The sequence below is a fragment of the Anguilla anguilla genome, chromosome 6 (genome assembly GCF_013347855.1).
Source record: "Anguilla anguilla isolate fAngAng1 chromosome 6, fAngAng1.pri, whole genome shotgun sequence".
NCBI classification, from domain to species: domain Eukaryota; kingdom Metazoa; phylum Chordata; class Actinopteri; order Anguilliformes; family Anguillidae; genus Anguilla; species Anguilla anguilla.
Window position 1 is genome coordinate 41,651,392 of NC_049206.1, and position 19,235 is coordinate 41,670,626.

General features: G+C 42.0%; 2 protein-coding genes across 6 annotated transcripts in view; one reads left to right on the top strand and one right to left on the bottom strand.

The window, feature by feature from the left end:
- The first annotated feature begins 899 nt into the window (after positions 1 to 899).
- On the top strand, positions 900 to 11,001 carry LOC118229933 (trans-L-3-hydroxyproline dehydratase). Of its 2 annotated transcripts, XM_035422484.1 has the most exons (6): positions 900 to 1,101; positions 1,559 to 2,051; positions 5,482 to 5,651; positions 6,072 to 6,194; positions 8,423 to 8,560; positions 8,656 to 11,001. In XM_035422484.1, the coding sequence occupies exons 2-6, from the start codon at positions 1,565 to 1,567 to the stop codon at positions 8,779 to 8,781; spliced, it is 1,044 nt and encodes a 347-aa protein (XP_035278375.1). In that variant the 5' UTR covers positions 900 to 1,101; positions 1,559 to 1,564; the 3' UTR covers positions 8,782 to 11,001. The 2 variants fall into 2 exon arrangements, with proteins under 2 accessions (XP_035278375.1, XP_035278376.1); XM_035422485.1 differs by lacking the exon at positions 900 to 1,101 and having other exon boundaries at positions 1,839 to 2,055.
- A 229-nt stretch (positions 11,002 to 11,230) lies between these two features.
- The window catches only part of LOC118229932 (disheveled-associated activator of morphogenesis 1-like), a 63,572-nt gene continuing 55,567 nt past the window's right edge, over positions 11,231 to 19,235 (bottom strand). For all 4 annotated transcript variants that reach the window (XM_035422482.1, XM_035422481.1, XM_035422479.1 and 1 more), the window contains 7 exons: positions 18,923 to 19,011; positions 17,870 to 18,038; positions 17,491 to 17,598; positions 16,525 to 16,585; positions 15,740 to 15,871; positions 13,833 to 14,003; positions 11,231 to 12,734 (listed from right to left, as the gene is read on the bottom strand). In XM_035422482.1, coding sequence (XP_035278373.1) covers positions 12,525 to 12,734; positions 13,833 to 14,003; positions 15,740 to 15,871; positions 16,525 to 16,585; positions 17,491 to 17,598; positions 17,870 to 18,038; positions 18,923 to 19,011 — 940 coding nt within the window. In that variant the 3' untranslated portion in view covers positions 11,231 to 12,524. The remainder of the gene's footprint in view (positions 12,735 to 13,832; positions 14,004 to 15,739; positions 15,872 to 16,524; positions 16,586 to 17,490; positions 17,599 to 17,869; positions 18,039 to 18,922; positions 19,012 to 19,235) is intronic.

Here is a 19,235-nt window from a genome sequence, read left to right on the forward strand (position 1 = left end):
GCTGTCTGTTTCCCGCCCTGAAGATGCGTATTTGCATGCCAAATAAATAATAGGCCTACCGCCACATTGTTTCGACAAATGATCAGCCGAAGACTGCACACATGATCCCTATATTAAAATACTCAATGCATTACATTTTAGGCCAGATTTCTGTGAAAATGTGAACCACTAATTAATTGAGCCAGAGTAATTGGTTGGAACAGAAAGCATCGTACGTACACAACCCCTCGAGGAAATCAGTTTGACATCTTTGCTGTCGAAAGCGATATCAACCCACGGGTCTCCGCAAATGAACGCACATAAAAGCGGGTTAGTCTCCATCTGAATGTTTTGGAAAACAATGTGCTTTGTCAGCAGGGTGGCATGGTTTACTGGATTAGTTTAACATGCGGAGATTAATCCAATTTCCACTTCCACATTTTTTGTTTTAATTACACCGTGAAATGTGTTCATTTAGGTCCAGGAGGAGATCCGCAACCGCCCAATATAAAAATGCTACATATTAAAGATTTACCCCCTAGTTCAAATTGCAAATTTAATTTGTCTTAATGTCTTGGTCATAATGCAATATTTGTAAAGACAGGCGCCGCAGTCTCTCAATGGAATAAATATTTGGTATACACTGCCCCCTTCTGGCAGCTCAGTATACAATGTATATTCTTCATTGGTTGACCCGCTTCCCTCACAAAATTTGACATTAAATATCAGACCATTACTTGCGAAGTTACACGTTAGCGAGGCATGCCTTATATACCTATGCAGCACAGAGAGTTTGCTACTTTTCAGGTTTAAATACAAAAGCAGTAAACAAACTACATTTGACTGCCTGTGTAGTATTTCTGGCCATCCTTACTTTAGGGGGCGGCAGTGTACCACATGGGCGTTCAGACTTTCAAACTTCAGTAGAGGAAGACAAGAATTTCATGGTTCAGTCTCTGCAGTTACAGTGTTATTTAAAGTAACACTAGTTTAACTGTCAGTTTTTAGAAAAATAAATAAAGCACATCTTTGTAGAATACTTATTTTTCTCAAGCGGTCTACAAAACCTCCCAAAAATATATGAACGCTAACTTTCTAACTTGGTGAAAGCTCGCTACGAAAGTAAGTAAACACATTGACAGACACTCCTGCACGAATCACTCTCATTTGCAAGTAGCTACAATGGTGCTTGATTGCATCTTTGCAACAGGGTGCATTTGCTACGTTTTGATGAAGCACTGAAATAAAAAGACGTTAAGTGTTGAATTAAGTTAATAAAAGCGAAATCTTGATTTCGGGGTTTTTTATTTGCATTAACCGCTGTCTTAAGTTAAATCAGCTATTATTTGTAGTAATTAACCTTTACCCTTTTCCTTTGTGCGAAATATATTTTAAGGGTTTAGTTTCAGTTCGGTCGTTCCGCTCATAATGATTGAATTGTGTTCACTTATCATATGGGAACTTTGCTTATGTTGTAAGCGACTTGTTCCTAACGTCTACCGTTATATAGTTTCATAACCTGTGGCAATGGTTCAGTATGTAGCCTAAACGTGATTGTATGCCATCGGTTTGATTTTAGCAGGTAATGGCAATGGACGCGACCAAGTTTCCGCCCCACGAAGGCCCGGTCTTGTCAGTGGTTGACATGCATACGGGGGGAGAACCGCTGCGGATCATCATGAGCGGGTATCCGGAGTTGATGGGAGACGGCGTCCTCGCTAAACGGCGCTACGTCCGGGAGAACCTGGACCATCTCCGGAAAGTACTCATGTTCGAGCCAAGGGGTCATTATGACATGTATGGCGCCTTGATTGTGCAGAGCGAGATTGGCGAAGCAGACCTGGGGGTGCTCTTCATGCACAACCAGGGTTACAGCACTATGTGCGGCCATGCTGTTATTGCGCTTGGCCGATTTGCGGTGGACTATGGCCTTATTAAAGCGCCAGTTTCACCCGAGACGCAGGTGAACATCCACTGCCCGTGTGGGTTGGTGAAGGCTTTTGTCGAATATGCTGACGGGAAAACAGGAGGCGTGCGGTTTCATAGTGTGCCTGCGTTTGCTTTTCGAACAGGTCGGTATGTGCTTGTTTTCCTCATTAAGTGCACTAGTTTTTCAGATCGATGGCAACGGAAGCTTACACAGCAACATTTATTATTGGTAATTTAAGAGATCCACCCCACTTAACCAATTCAAAGCCACGACTTTTTATTAGAATATCTGCTACTCATGATTCACAATTTGAAATAAAAAGCACATTTGTACCAAAGTGACCAAATCAGTCCTCCGACAGTCTCACTCAATGAACGTACAGGGAATATTTATTCTGAAAAAAAACAAAATAAATAAAGATTCTGTTGTGATTACATGTACTTGTGATATTAGACAAAACCAGATTTATGTTTCAAATCGTACACTAGGAACATTTTGGGAGCCAATTGAACAAAGCGCTAAAATTTGATGTGTTTTACCAATGGTGGATCCAAGTGTCCCCAAAACCTCTCTAAATGGCATCAAACCTCTCCAAATTGGAACATTGTGAATATCTTTCTTCCCGCAGCCATCTTCCACTTCCAGAAGCTAATTCTATCAAGGGTGGTGCCCTCAGGAACCACACAAACCGCATTCCCTCTTTTTGGCTAAACCCTGTATTTCAGTCAAAAGGTGTCTTGGAGAGCTTCTGTGCACACAACCAAGTCATAATAGTTGCTGAACAATCAAACCACTTGGTCTTCCCTTGCTGTGCCCTCTGACCTACTTGTGTTCCACTGTCAGGGGGAAGGGGAGAAATGGGGAACCAGCTGTAAGTAGCCCTGTAATTTGCATGTACAAACTGTGGTTGTGTGAAATTACAGGAATTTGTACATACAGATGCCGATTCTTGATGCACAATATTTACTAAATGTGCTACTACAACTACTGATAATAATAATAATAATACAAATAATAATAATAATAGTAATTCGGCAACCAGTTCTGAGAACCCGTAGTTATCAACGCTTACAGAGAAATTTCACAGGGGAGTGAGGCAGCTCATATCTTTTGCCAGCTGCAACTTCTCTTTTGGCATCTCTCACACACACACACACACACACACACACACACACACACACACACAGGCATGCATTTCAGCAGGTAGTGCTCTCTACAATAACTCGGTTGTTTGGGCTGTGCTTAGTCTGACCTCTGACCTTAGATCTGTCCGGTATGGTACAAGCCTGTCAGCAGTTTCCTCCCACTGGCATAGCTCACAGGGCCATAGAGGTACACAAGCCTTCTTACCACAAGGTGACATCCTCAAATCATAAACCATTTACAATAATGTCCTTTATCACTATTGCAGTGATTTGTCTTTATCACTATATATATATATATATGTGTGTGTGTGTGTTTACATATATTTTTATATATGTATGTGTGTGTATATATATATATATATATATATAATATAGATTGATAGATAAACACACATCCTTTCTATGCTCTTTTAGTTCAAGCACGAGAACTAATCTAGCACTAATAAAGATTCAAATATAGATAAAATTTAGATCCAGAGCATGGTATTTCCCGAATTTCTCACAGCACATCCAAATCATTGTTTGTAGAACTGGGTAGTAAGGGGCCAAATACACAGGCCTACATTTGCACACACATAAGACAACATTTGCTACATAAAATACGTATTTAAGACTAGTACATACAGAAGTCAAATAAACGTGTCTAGCATAATCACAATAAGAATATTGAGCCTAAAACCTGGAGGAAAACTGAAATACTAATACAAATGAATTAGGCTATATAACATTGTAACACAACTAATAGTAGCATAGAGGATCCAAGCCATCTTTGTATGCTGTTGCTTCTACAGAGTCAAAGCTGTCCAGTCCAGAGTGACAGTTGTTATCACTGCCACTTTTGTCACTCTCCAATTCTTTCAGTATTTTCTTCAGTCTTCCTGTTATGCTTTCTTGCCATTATTTGGCTTTTGCAGGCATATGCTGATAAACAAATCCCTTATAAAATAGATGGTGCGTACGCAATGCTGTATGTCATACGTTCTGTAAAACCGTTCATCAGGAGGTTGCTGGTTATGCAATAGAGTATCTCAGCGATTATTTCAGCTGGAAGGAGGCCATGAAATAATTTAGAAAGCTGCAGAAATGCTCTTGAAGAAAACAAGACTGTCAGGTGACTGCAGCATATACCAGGGTTTCTAGCAAGGGCTGGAGTCTTGATGGTAGATCATAGAGAGGGTCAATTTTTCTAGGTAGGACCTTGCTTTGCGTGATTTACTCAGCACTGGAAGGTCTGATTGAAAATTTGTTTTGCTGTTTGTAAGAACTTGCTTATTTAGAAGAACTGCAATTTTTGCATTTGGAATTTCATTTACCTCTACTAAAATTCTTTTTTTTCAGGTGCTTCTGAAAAGGCATTCAGCTCAATGGGAAATAATGCATCAACGTTTCGTAGCCTATGTACCAAGAGTGGATTAATTTTTTTTGGCTTAGGGGGTAAATTGTTTACCCCCTAAAAGAAAAGGATTCGCAACCGCTTTTTTAAATTATAAAATATCGTTATCATCAACCTTGGGTAGCCATTTCAGCCCTTCTTTGGGAAGGGGGATTACCTTTTTATTTCTTTTGTTATCTCAAGTGGTTTTACCTATCGTGACAGGAGTTTTTGCACCAAAGTGTGAAGAGTCTCAGTTTTACAACACTGCAGTATATGGGTTATAACACTGCACCTTTTATCAATGATCGATAAAAGCAATAATTTAAGACAGTGTTATTGTTGACCACCGCTGTCTAATTTCATGGCCATTGGGCTTTAAGGGTTTAAGTTAGACTGCAGAGAGAAACTGAGTAGTACTTTCTAACAGCCAGGATTGAAGTCTCTGTTGTGGGGTCTGACCAACCACCCAAAAGCCTGCCATAAAAGGCCCGTGCAGGTTAATATGAGTAATGCCAATGCATTCTTGAAGCAAGAGCAAAACTGCTGTCCGCACAAATGAACAATCACACAAAGATTGGCCACAAAGTTTTTCAAATGGGAAATTGGAATATTGATGTTATTGCTTTGAAGCTTTTCCATGTGAGGCTGCTTGTGTAATACTGGGTGGAGTAACTTGTGCTGTTGACCGTTGACATGCACGTGTGCTATGCGATTCTGCGAACGCGTGTCTTCATAAATCACATAATTTGTGGCGCTTCATACTTTCTATAACTCCTGAGGACCAATCAAAAGACTTCCATGTACCAAAGAGGATATAATGTATTGTGGTCGCACCCAGTTGAAGGTTCAGAAGAGCTGCAAACTATTAGTGGTCCCATCACACTACAGGCATTTTAATATTGAAGCGTGATTTTTTTTTCGTTTTGACAGTTTTGCTTATTCCTCTCACAGTTATTGTTTTCATTTGTGATTACCACAATCTACCCCAATCTATGCTCTCAGTACCTCCACCAAGTCTGGGGTTTGTTCACTCGTCACTACCTTCCTTTCAGATGTTACGGTTTCTGTTCCGGGACACGGGGATGTGGTGGTGGACATAAGTTACGGGGGGGCGTTCTACGCCTTCGTCAGTGCCGAGAGGTTCGGGCTGGACGTGAGGACGTCCAGGACCCGGGACCTTGTGGACGTCGCCACCGCGGTGACCAACGCCGTCAAGTCTCAGGTAGAGGACTTTTTTTTTTCTTTTAACATCATCTCCAATTAGCTGATACTTTCGTCCAAAATGACTTCTGAAGCTAAGCCCATAAGCTTGTTCCTGTAATAATAATAACAAATTGTTATTTATATAGCACTTTTTACAATCTCAACAGAGGCTTCACAGTGAAAGGAGGATGATCACCTCACAAATCAGCTCTCACAAATGTGCAGCTTGCACCTGTCTGAAATATGATAATTGGAACAGCTGTACTACAGGAAAGGGCAAATTAGAGTTTTTATATGCTTTGCTCAGCGATGGTAAACAGAAAGTAAAAAGGATCAAAGCAGGGTCGGGATTTGACAGGTGCTGCTCTGCCTGTAAATGGGATGAAAACTGGTCGGGATGTGACGGATGTGACCTGTGCGCCTGTTTTTCCAATCCCAGGTTCAGCTCCACCACCCCAGCAGCCCAGACCTGGCGTTCCTGTACGGCACGATCCTCACCGACGGAAAGGACGCGTTCTCCGAGGAGCCGACCGCCAACGTGTGCGTGTTTGCCGACGCTCAGGTCAGACTCGTCCCCTCACAAATTCACCAAAGTGGGAATACAGGTTTCTTCCTGTAATCCCCCTCTCTGTGAGTGCTTGTTTCTCCAGAGGAATTCCCTCACTGGGAGCATACATCTGTGCGATTCTCCAGCTGGGAATAGTCTTTTCTTTGAACAATCCGTCTTCTCTGGGAACATCTGTATCTCAGAGATGATTTCTCTCGCTGGGAATACACATGTATGCATATGATTTTCTCCCCAAGGGAGAATACTCCTTTCATCCCATAATCCACCCCTCTGGAAATATTTCCGGCATAATCCTCTTTGTGACGTCTCCCTTGTCAGGAGCTTTAATTGAATAAAATGCTATCGACTGATGCAGCAGAGAGAATCTAAGGGAAATCAGTCACGTGCGATTAACTACAAAATATTCCATTTCTGATTTGGGGATTCATTAAAGGTCACATCTCCTGATATAAACTCTACAGTAAGAAGAAGCCGCTTGTAGCAGAGTTGCCTGTTACTAATTATGTATTTATTTTAGTGAGAAGGAGAGCAGACAATCTGCTGTCCTTTTGTATTTTGTCCACTTTATTCAGACACGATAAAAACAGACATACTGTTGGGATCACACTACAGAATGCGACTTGCAGGGGAATCAAAATCCTGACCACATGGAGAATTTGTGAATGGGTTTATTGTCAGCCACCCGGTGGACAGCGACACTCATCCTCCCCTTAGTATTTCATTTTTAAACATGGTGCAGAGGCACACTATGTACAGAAAACAGCGATTCTGATAATAATATGAATTTCGTTAGGTTTTATTATAGATACTATTTTAAGTAACAGAGGTGTTATACCTGATAGTAGGTAGGGCGTACATGTCAAATGGTCCAGTAATGAGGTGCCAGACAGAAAAATAAAATCACTGCATCTTCAAAAGAAAAGATCAGTGGGAGAGGTGTAGTGAAATTGAGGCACAAGACTAATTCTCTTTCAAATGTTTATTTTTGGCCAGTGTACAGAAATGGAATGTTGAAGCTTGTGGCCTGCCTGTAAGCTTTCTTCAGAGGAAGAGAGCGAGCATTCCGTCTGCAAACTGGCCAGAATTAAACCGTATAAGATAATTTCTCTCTGTGCCTTCATTCCATGGCGTCCTGCTCTTACTGCACTTTTATTTTGAAGGAGTGATATTTTTTTGTGTGATGTGTTGTACTCACCGTTAATAGCTGGAGTTATTTAATTATATGTTAGATTTATCAAGAGCAAGTAAGTGGTTGTCATAGGAATATATATATATATATATATATATATATTAAATGCATATCACAATAGCAACAAGACCATTCAATTAGAACATTCAATAAATAAGCATGAAATGGAAAAATGGTGCTTAATAATTTGAAGAATAGAGCAGTAATTGCATAACAATTTTCCCTGAGTGCAACATACATACATCATCCATACAGAGACTAACAATTATTTACAAGAACAGCATTTTCTCACACGTTCACATGGTACAAACTAAGGGTACTCGAATAAACAAGCAGATTCTTTAAAAAAATTCAGATTTTCATTGGAAAGTCAGATTTTTAATTGAATTGAAAACCACATTGCAACCAATATGTGATGTGGTTTTCCATTTTTTTTAAATAAGGAAAACTGCTAATGTCACATTGTATATCTATGTGTGGCACATAGGTTTTTATGTATAATTGGCCACTTGTAAATGTGGAGTATTCACATTTACCCGACTGTTCCCCCCTAACTTAAATTGAATAGTTTCTATTTATTATGTCTCTGCCTTGTTAAGAAGCCATCTATCCGCTATGGTGTAGCGGTGAAGTTCAGGAGCTCGAGCTGGGAATTGGAAGCAATAAAAGCAATAAAAATAACAAAAATTGTTATCCCAACCCAACTTATTGGTTTTAAGTGTGGCTGTTAGAGGAACACTAGATAAATCATACAATCAACCATTTATATGCATGGTTTTGTTATTTTTTTGGCCTAAAACACAAATACTTTTTTTGCATTTAGTGTTGTAAAGAGTATTCATTTAAATTAATCTAATGCTTCAGAGTTTTTCATATGATAAGTATTTCCTTTAAAAGCAGTGCATACATGTTCTTGGTGGAAAAACACACCACGGGCAATTCTAAATACCATGAATGCGTCCAATATTTTGTTAATGTTTGCTCTACAAATTTGGCCAATAGAAATAAATGTCTGGTGTCTGGTGCTGGGCAGGTTGATCGAAGCCCCACAGGGTCAGGAGTGACCGCCCGCATCGCCTTGCAGTACCACAGAGGTCTGATTCAGCTCGGCCAATCCCGAGTCTTTCAGAGCGGGGCCACCGGCTCCCTCTTCACCGGCAAAGCGGTGCAGGTAACAGCCCCTCCGGGAACCCCGTCTGTTTTAATACTGAAAGCATGTTCCTCGTGTTCACCTTTTGACCCCTTTTCGCGGCTTATCTGTTTCAGGAAGCCAGCTGCGGCGAGTTTAAGTCGGTCGTGGTCGAGGTCGCTGGCCGTGCTCATTACACTGGGATTTCAAGCTTCGTCCAGGAAGGCGATGACAACCTGAGCGGTGGTTTTCTCCTGAAGTGAACTCAGTATGGCAACCCCTGGCCGCTACGACAGTCTTCAGATATATACTGGGGAAAAACTAAAGTAGGACAGTGGATATTTTCAAGCATATCATGAACAATTGTAATCATGTGAATCATTTTTGCAGGGTTGCAAACCGTCCTTGATGTACATTTTCCCTGTGCCGCGAACACCGTAGCTTGGATTCAGTCAACATTACTCCTTAATTTTGATTTGCATTTATAAAATTTCATTTAAAAAAAAAAGAGTCTTGGACAGCTCAGTAATAACACTTGTCAAATTCCTGTCAAAAATTGAGGTACTCCCATATGTTTGTACATCAAAGATAATGAAAAGGCTTACTGATTCCTGGCTGATTTATGCCAAGCGATGGGAGAGTGATTTTTCATGACACAAAATGGCTATATTGTTCTTGCTGTTCATCACTGTCTCCTGTGACACAATCAAAATGCTTATCTTTCTAGGGAAACACCGTGATTGGTTTAAATCAACGAGCCGCTGATGGTGCGTGACAGCTCCACCCACTTTGTAGGTCATGAAGCCTTTTGTTCTCCTGTATCTGCTCTGTTGAAACCCAAAATTTAAACGATACAGAAATATTCTTCCCCACATTCTGATGGGGTTAGTAAGATCTCGCTTAAGGAAAGTTTGAAATCCTACATGAAAGCTCTGTGCTTTGTTCCGCTTATCTCATCTTCTAAACATCTGTCATGACAGATGTCCACAACTACAGTAGAAAGGGAGATTATATGGTTGATTATGTGCATACAGTGCCCTCTGGAATTGTTGGCACCCTTGGTAAAGATGAGGAAAAAAAGGCTATGAAAAAATTATAAATGTTTTTTAAAAGGTTGATCTAACGTGTAATTAACTGAATAATTAATCATTCAAAGGAAAAAAAATGTGCATGAAGGCAAATGTGTTTTGCCTCTACACACAGTCAGGAGAATGGCCACAAAATTCTCCTGGGATCCCAGTTGGAAAATTGCCGAAGTTGGTAGCATCTTGGGGTCATCAAGTCTCCAAAACTACCGTTAGATGCCACCTCAGTGTTAGCAAGCCATTTGGATGAAGGCTTGGCAGAAGAAAACATCTACTGTCGTCAAATGGCAAGTTGGCTCAACGTCATTGGAGCTTTTATTTGGGCTCCTAATCCCCACTGAGACACTGCTGTCTCTGGTGTCTCTGTCTCTGCTGGTGAATATATGACATTGTGGGGCCGTTTTGCTTCTGAAAGCCTTGGGAACTTTGTTAGAATTCATGGAATCGTGGACTGTGTCAAGTGCCAGGAGATTTAAGACCAAAATCTGGCTGCCCCTGTCAAAAGATTAATTTGGTCACAGTCAGATCTTACAGCTGGATAATGATCCAGAGTATTCCTCCAAATCTACAAAAAGATTAACTGACCACAGAATCAAGCTTTTGCAATGGCTATCCCAGTCCTAAACATAAACCCTAAACCCCATTTAAAAATGTGGGGTGAGCTGAAGAAGAAGGTCCACAAGGGAAGACCCAGGACAAGGATGGATCTAGAGATATTCTTCGTGGAAGAATGGTCTCTGATCTCTTGCTATGTTTTCTGTCATTTCATTAGCAATGGTATCACAATAAGATTATATAATTTTCATTTTGCAAAACACAGTACACATTTGATAAAATGCATTTTAATCACCAATTTATTCTTTATATTAATTCATATTATTCATACTCATATTAATTGAGGATGTCAGTCATTTTGGAGGGGATATCTGTTATATACTGCCATAGCTTTATTTGTATGTGCCCAGCCCAACAGGACCTGGATTTCAACCTTTGACCAATGGGCTTTTATAGAGTTTAAACTCTCTGTACTTATGTCATCTAATCTAACTGAAGTCTCTGACAATAATCTATGCTCATTGTTGGTTGTTTATCTTGAGTGTCTGACTGTCAGTCGTCATATGACAAACATACTGTTGCCCACTTAGTGCAGTGCATAAATAGTTATTTGATGTAATCAGTGAAGGTTGGGTAGCAAGGGTTACAATGTTACAACAGAGCGATTCTGAAGAATGTCCATTCCAAGTGGTACCTCACATTTCACATTAGCTGATGCTTGTCTGTGGGTAAATTACAATATGCAATAAAAACCTTACATGCGACCATTTGTATATGTGTTAGTCTGTGCTTTAGAAAAGCCAGCAATAGCTTTGTGTACTGAATAAAAAATGTTAACATTCATGTGCTGGAAAGATCTTGACGTTATGCAGATTGGCCTGTAGATGGTGCTCCGTCCCATCAATTTTCAGATAAACATCAGCCATGCAGGTGTTTTAAAAAATACACTGAAGTTATATGCATATATATTAAAAATAAAGAGCAATTCTCTGTATAATTTTAGCAGGCCCTTTTGAATAAGACAAGGTCAGTGGAAAGCTGTATGCAAATGAAAATGTCGCAGTCAATCTCAGCTGAGAAAAATCTTTTATTCAAGAGAACACCGGTTTGACAGGAAGTGCTGACGGGTGGGATAATTCACGATGCTGTCGACGCTTAAATAGGTTTTATTTCTCCTGTAATACTGCTGTGAGTGTTGAGCTACAAGATGGAACAATTTTTATTTGGATGCATAGAAGAATTACAGTAAGAACGGATAACCAGTGTTTCAGGGTGGTGGACCTGGCCTGCCATTAACCCTTATCAGTGCACCAGAACTCTTAATATACGTCCAAATGAGCAGAACACTGCTGGTTTTAACATACTCGACACCCTCAAGCAGGTCCTGTGGTAAAGTAAGACTGCAAAGTCCCATTGAAAGAAAAAAAAGGGTTGTAGGAAGAATCTGGGAATCATATTAAAAAAAAGACTGGTTTTACTGCAGGTGCCAATGTGAACTACAATGACCATAGAAATTCAGTTCATTACAGGTTTTTAGCCACTATACAGAGTTATAAAGTGGACATCCTTCATCTTCTCCTTGTCATTTTTGACAGCATGGAATGTTTTTAAATGTTAGCAGGTAGCATTCAGCACAGCCTGGTTGAAACACAAAGGCTCTGTGCTTCCTTCTTACAGTTCCAAATTGGGGGGGGGGGGGGGGGGGGTTCACATCACATCAGTTCAGATCCGTTATAAGCACGGGGGAACCTTTCATAGCAGGTGGAGTCAGGGGGCAGGGGTGGAGTCTTGTGCTGGGTTCCCTGTAGTTAAGAACAGCCTCGGGTGAATGGAAGCGCCATATACATGCTCCCCTGGAGGGGGAGGCGGGGTCATCACATGACCTGACCCAAGGCCACTGGTCCTGAATTATCAACCATATATGGTGCGCCAGCACCATAGTGTTACACCATTACATCCACTGACCAACAATCACCATCAATAACATTTAAATAAGTTTTTTTTGGCAACCAGCAAGGGGCACTGAAAACCCACAGCAGACTGCTATGTTGCTTCATGTCCTGTCCATGCTTCATGGAATGGAGCTACTACCTTTTTAAAAACATTTTTGGTCATCTGTTTCCAGACAGACAAAAAAACAGAAACAAAAAAAAAAGAAGCCCATCTTTGTGCTTCTGCACCAGAGAGTAACATTTAACAGCCTGTTCATTTAATTTTTTCAGTTCTGTTTCAGTTCTGGGGGGGGGGTGGGGGTGGTCAAGATGAGGGGGGTGGGGAGGATTGGGGAGATGAGCATCACAAGGAGGTCTGCTGTGGCTCTGGGCCTGGGTCCCTCTGGTGGGTGGGGTCCGGGGTCCCCGGTGGCCTCAGAAGTTGAGCTTGGTGACCGGCCGCTCCCTGCCCGTCTCCGTGGCCTGGTTGCTGATGCGTTTGCGGTTGCGTTTCATCTTGGACAGGTCCTTGTCGAACACCTCCCCCGAGCGTAGGGCTGACACCAGGTCATCGAACTCGCCGTCCTCCTCGCCGTTCTCCCGGGCCTTGCGGGCTTTGCGCTCTTTCTCCCTCTGTTCTTTCAGCTGGGGGGGAAGATAGAAACGCGTCATCGTTTACTGAAAAGCTAGCGCTCGCGTCCCTCAAAGCCAGGAGAACATAATCAGACCAGCATGCGGTCTGCATTCTGTAAATGTCGTTTGCCAGAACATATGGCCCAGGATACACACATGGAAACTATCAGAATCAATGAACCTAATGGTATTGCTGCTAACCAAAATAGTTTTTTGATGGATGGATGGATGAGGGACGACACCATACCTGCTCAATGCGTGTTTCCATGGACCAGCAAGATTGTTTTCCTTTTTTACAACACACAGTTGCTATGCTGTAATGGGTCCTGCATGTTTTCTGCCTTGGCTATTGATACAGCAACTGGGAGTCCTGCACATCTTATTTTCACTGTGCTACCTAGAGGTTCAGTCAACCTTGAATGCACTGTACATATGAACTGTTGTGGTGTTTATTGAGTTGACCATAGGGGGAAAATTTCTGGTTGAGGTGTAGCAGTTGCTGATTTACTCCCCATACGCTCGGCGAAGTTCATGTCCTCACAGGACAAACAGCAGTGAATTATCCCTGTCAAAACGGATTTCTTTATGGATTCTTTCTTCGCACGTGCGTGGCGTTCAGTTTCATTTTCCTGTCTCCTGTTACTCTTTACCGATTCGTGAGGAGGAACACGGCTCTCAAGGTACGGCAAATTGATCAGGGACCCGGCGTTATGGACATCCAATTCACACAATGATGTCAGATGATATATGTGTGGGTTGCACAAGGTTGGCACTCTGTCCAAGTGATGCAACACAGATGTCTGGTTCAGCAAATTACCATAAATCTTTATAGTGGAGAGGACTAGTGGAGTACATTAACCAGGTTTTCTTATAAATTTATGGGGAAGGTCTTTGAATGGCTTTAGGAATTTTTTTTATTTTTTATTATTATGGAGAAACCTTTACCTGTCTAACATGTGCAAGCCTTGTGTTCAACATTAGAGGTCCTACCTGTTGGGTGAAATGGGATAGAGTATCCAGGGGATACCCCCGAGCCATCACCAGGGAAAAGGTGGTTAAGGATGAGCTTGGTTCTCCCTTTTTGGGTTTGAGAGGCGTGTGCATGCTAACCTGAGCCTCCATTCGTGCCCTGCGCTCCTCCTCCTCTTTACGCCTCCTGATGTTCTCGTTCTCAAGCTTGGCCTCGGCGAAGGACTGCAGGAACTGGTCGAAGATGCCAAAGAACTCGTCTGGTTGCATCTTCCCAGCATCCTCTCCGAAGTGTCTCAACGCCTTCTGGAACTGCAGGGCGGGGAGGGGGGGGGGGGGGTGATGGGGGGGCTGATTAGATCAATTAAATCCAGACACCATCCAAATTGCAATCAATGAGGAATAAGTGACAGAGGCCTCTTTGCTTGCACATCTCTATTACAATAAGCCTATCTGACAACTCATTATTTGTAACAGAAGTTAGGGCATAGAAGCCATACTTGTATTTGATTAACAGCTCAATCAAACCTAATTAACACACATCTTGGCCAAAAAGACAAACAGCAGACAAGTCTAAGGAAGGGTAGTGCAGATGTAGGGTATTGTTATGTGGGGGGGGAAAAGTCCACACGGTCCCCAAATGAAAGAGTCTGGCATTTCCATTTGTTTAATTCATGGGGCGACAGTGTAGTTCAATGGTTAGGTTACTGGGCTAATTATGATTCCCAGCTTTGGCAGTACTGCTACACCCGTGAGCAAGGAACTTACTGTAACTTAAATTTCTCCAGTAAAATATCCACTATACAATATAGAACTGATATAAGGTATATAATATATACTGATATAATATATAAGGATAAGAGAATCTGCTAAATACCAAAATATAATGCATGCATATGTTGTTTGGTTTGTAGTAGACCTGTGTACTTGTATATTGTGTACAAAACCTACACTATATGACAGAAAGTATCTGGACACCCCTTGTCTGGGGCTGTTTTTCATGGTTTGGGCTAGGCCTCTTAGTTCCAGTGAAGGCAAATCATGTTCTAGATGATTCTGTGCTTCCCCCTTCCCCGGGTACACAGCGAGGTCCATATAGAAATAGGTTTTATCAGGAACGGTGTGGAAGAACTTGACTGGCCTACACAAAGCCCTGAGCTCAACCCTATCCAACACCTTTGGGATCAATTGGAAAGCCAACCACGAGCCAGGCCTTGTCACCCCCAAAAGTGCCCGTCCTCACTGATACTACTCTGGCTGAATGGAAGCAAATCCCAGCAGTAATGCTCCAACAACTAGTATAAAGCCTTCCTAGAAGAGTGGAGGTTGTTATAGCAGCAAAGGGTGGACCAACGCCACATTAATGCTCATAATATTGGATTAGATGTTGTATGTCAGGTGTCCACACACTTTTGGTTACATAGTGTATGTGAATCTATATTGCTGCAGAAAGCAAATCCAATGGGCAGAATGGAAAATATTGTTCCTGCAATTGAACTGCAATGTTCCATGTAAATAATCCTCTCACAGGAAGCATAACCTGCTAGCTGGGGAAAATAAAGGCGGTCATCTCCCCTTTGATTTATTTTCCTTTCAGCAGGAAGGCTCCCCATTGGCTCCCTCGGAAAAGGCACTCAATTCAATAGTTCATTCACAGGTTCACTTAAAGGGTAATGTAATGTGTTATTGTCACTGGGACAACAGCATAAAATGACACTGTGGGGTAAAGGAGAACACCCTTGGCTCAACTGAGCTATCAAGGGATAGTTCACTTTTGGAAGGTATTCACAGTGTGACAAAACATGTCAGTCAGCAGACCTGGCAGTTTGCCTATGGTCAAAATGAAGTCCGTCTCTGTGCCTCACTGCGTAGAGCAGTGATTAGGGACCTAGACCGCCAACCAGATGTTTGCAGGTTCAGATCCTGGGTTGGGCACTACCGTGGGTGTTCCTGAGAATTCCATTGTGGCAGAGGTGTGCTGGGTCTAGTCGACAGGTCACAAATGGGTGATAGTATTGCGGTGGGATGTTCCAACGCTTCACGCTCACCAGCTCTTTGGCTTCCTGGAGGGAGTCCTCCACGTCAGAGAAGCTGAAGCTGGCCACAGTGATGAACTGGCTCACCACAGACACAAACTTATCTCCAGGCTCCTGGGGTCGCTTCTGCTGGAACTCCAGCTCCTGGAGGGAGAGGAAAGAGAAGGGAGGTGGAGGGGGGTGAAAGACAGCCAGCAAGAGGGCAAGAGCAAGCGTCAGCGAGATAAATCAGAAAGAGAAGCAGGAATAATGGGAGTGAGGAATAGGTCAGTGAGAGACCACAAAAAAAAAGAGAAATGAGAAGAGGTATAAGACATGGAAAGAGATTGAGATCTCTTTGGTGCCATTATCAATCAGCAACCACATTTCATCAAAAACCACAAGGCCCACCATCCAGACAGCAAAGCCATTCTGTTTAAATATGACATTCCAGGGAGCATTCAGTCGTGACAATGTTTGACAATGCATTCTTGACACTTATTTTAAAAGACCTGAGCAAGAAATTCAACAATTTAATTGCTATATTTGTTTAATTACTGAACATAATTTTTAACATACCTTAAAATGCCCAAAACCATAATCATTTTTAAAAAAGTGAGAAGAAAGACTGAACACACAGCCATAGGTTTTACAAGGAAATCATCATGCTTTGTCACATTTCCAGACCTGAATACTGCCAGACTCTATTCTGAACAATGATCAGGAGATGATCACGATTCCCAGGAATGTACAGTCATCTAGACCAGAGAATAATAGGAGGTTTAGGGAGTCAGATTGTCGGGGAAACGGTTACTCACATTCTCCACGTTCTTTAAGCCACTGCGTAGGCTACCAATCTCCTTCTCCAGCTCTGTCATGCTGGGGGGGGGGGGGGGGGGGGGGGGGGGAAAGTAAAGGTCATGCACCACTCTCAAGCGCCACAAAACACCCAAAATCTTAGCACGTCCACACCAGAATGAATCATTTTCAGGTGTGATCATCATCAAAAGCACTGTCATATCTATGGATATTATTACTGTTCCAAGAGTAACCAGGGCTTAGTATTAGAAATCCCAGGTACAGTAATTAGCCCTAACCCTAAAGAGGGTGCTGCAAATAATTTGTTAAAATGTAATTACTCTACATCTTCAATCTGACACACGATGTGGGGGGATGGGAGGGATGGGTGGCGGCGGTGGCCCTGTGCCAAATTTATCACGAAGGAGAGAACAGCCTATCCAGCCCAGTATTGGTCACTTAACAACCTGCATGACCGCAAAGTCAGCAAGCTTCCGAAAAGAAAAGCCTACATTTTGTCTACAAATGGGAGTTGTTCCCAAATACAATGCTGGATGATGGTTCTCAACAACAAAATCCATCCATCTATGACCATGTGCAATATTTAAAAAAAATGTTACCCATTGATGTATTCACTAAATATCATTACATTTAAACATAATTTTCTCATGTGGTCCATGCACAGATACGACCAATCAAATACAGTACAAAGACTAAATATATAATTGGTTAAATCATTTGGTGATGGAGACAGGGTGAAGTTCTGAAAATAATGGTCACGGTTCTGCTTAGGTCTGCTGGTGAATATTTTGGTGGCCATTTGTTTGGTGGTCATACCCAAGTGTTTTTCTCTGTACTGAGAAGTACCGTCCCTCCTCTGAAACCCCACAGCCTACAAGGTTCTTTAGGTCCTCTTTCACTACACTGTACTCTGCCATCAACACAAAGCAGTATCTACGGGGGGATCACCAAAAGACTCGACTCACTTGACTTTCGCTGCCTGTGGAATGTTCTGCAGGTCGTCCTGGAACAGTTGGACCTTGGGGTACTTCTGTTCCAAGATGGTTATCAGGTAGTGCAAGAGAGTGATGTTTCTGCAAATACACACACGCACACAGACACACACGGGTTACTGAACGTTCACAAACTCTCACAAGTCTCGTCAGGACTGTGGACGTTGTATATGACGCTATACAATTCAAGCTTAATTTAAATGTACTACAAGATGAACAACCAATAATAATTTTCCAGAAAATGGTCATAAAATAAAAGTCTTCTAAAATACTAGCCATGTAATGTACCCCTGTTCCATGAACCTCCCTGAAACCTGAAAGGGTTTAACTGAGGGCCTGGGATATCTCTTACTTGTCGATGCTGGACTTGGTGTCGGCGATCTTGTTGAGTGACGACACCTTGAAGCCGTAGGCGTTCCCTCTCTGGCCCCTGTTCATGTAGTTTCCGAAAGCCAGCACCACCTCCAGCAGCTGCTTCAGGTTTCGGCTCTGCAGGATCTCCTTGGAGGCCTTAGCCAGAGCTGGAAGGACAAACATCACCCTCTAAAGATCTCCCTTCTGCACCATTACACAAAAGGCTTCATTCCTGTTTCCATTTCTAAGCATTTTCCTCTTGAGAATGTTCCTTATATTCAATCTTATGATGATAATAATAACAATACTAATAGCCTGGACAACAATAATAACAATTATACTACTATGATCGCTCGTAAAAAATAATGAATTGTATTTGTGCTTTTTCTACTTAGACTGCTTTGCAAACTTGGAGTGCAAAGCTCTTCACAAGATGAAAATGCATGAGGAGATTTACGGAAGAAAAATAATCAAGCAAATATATACCGCATATTAAAGACCACGCCAGGGAATAGAACGTGCATATGAACATCACATTCACATTTATGGTTTATATTCTATACGTCTGAGCACAGTTGCTCCCTGAAAAGCAATAAAATGTCACCCGCAATAGACCTGGATAAAACCCTGAATCCAGTGTTTGGCTATCTATCAAGCATTTATTGCCTAGTTCTGCAATGGGCTCCCTCTTCCCATAGCCTCCCTACAATTTCCTGGACAATAAGAATGTTTATCCTCTTTTTACAGTTTGGAATTCAAATGGTTTGGAAATCTCCTATGTCTAAAATCTAAAATAATGCTATCAAATGTTGAAATAATAGAAAATGATAATGCCATGTTTTTACAGAACAGTCCTTTTAAACCTTTTAAATACAAATGGAAAGATATTTGTTCACTTTATTTTTAAATGCCAAGACCGCAAGGGTTTCAATGTGGTTGTAGCAGGCAGCCAGCTACCACAAGTACCTCAGCCGTCATTCCAACACGGATTCCTGTCAGCACCACTTTTACTTTCGCCGCCAGGCTCGGCAAAGTGCGGCGAAACACCAACCTTCCACTTTGGGTTTGATTTCCGCGATCCTCTCGGCGAACTTCTTCTTGAAGTAGAGCGACTGCAACCTCTGCTGGTAGTGACTGATTCTGTGGAGCACGAGAGGAGGGGGAGAAAGCCGACTGAGACACACGAGGAAAAAAACGGTCGTGAAAAGAACCCGGGGTTCAAATGAGCCGAATCAGTCACGCCAAGCCAGGCTGGCAGAAATCGTGCTGCTAGGGCAAAAGGCTAACCCTTTTACAACAAGGTCGATTAATACTAGAACAGAAAACATGCATTGTGAGAGACTGTTATTGGTTAAGTGGTTTCC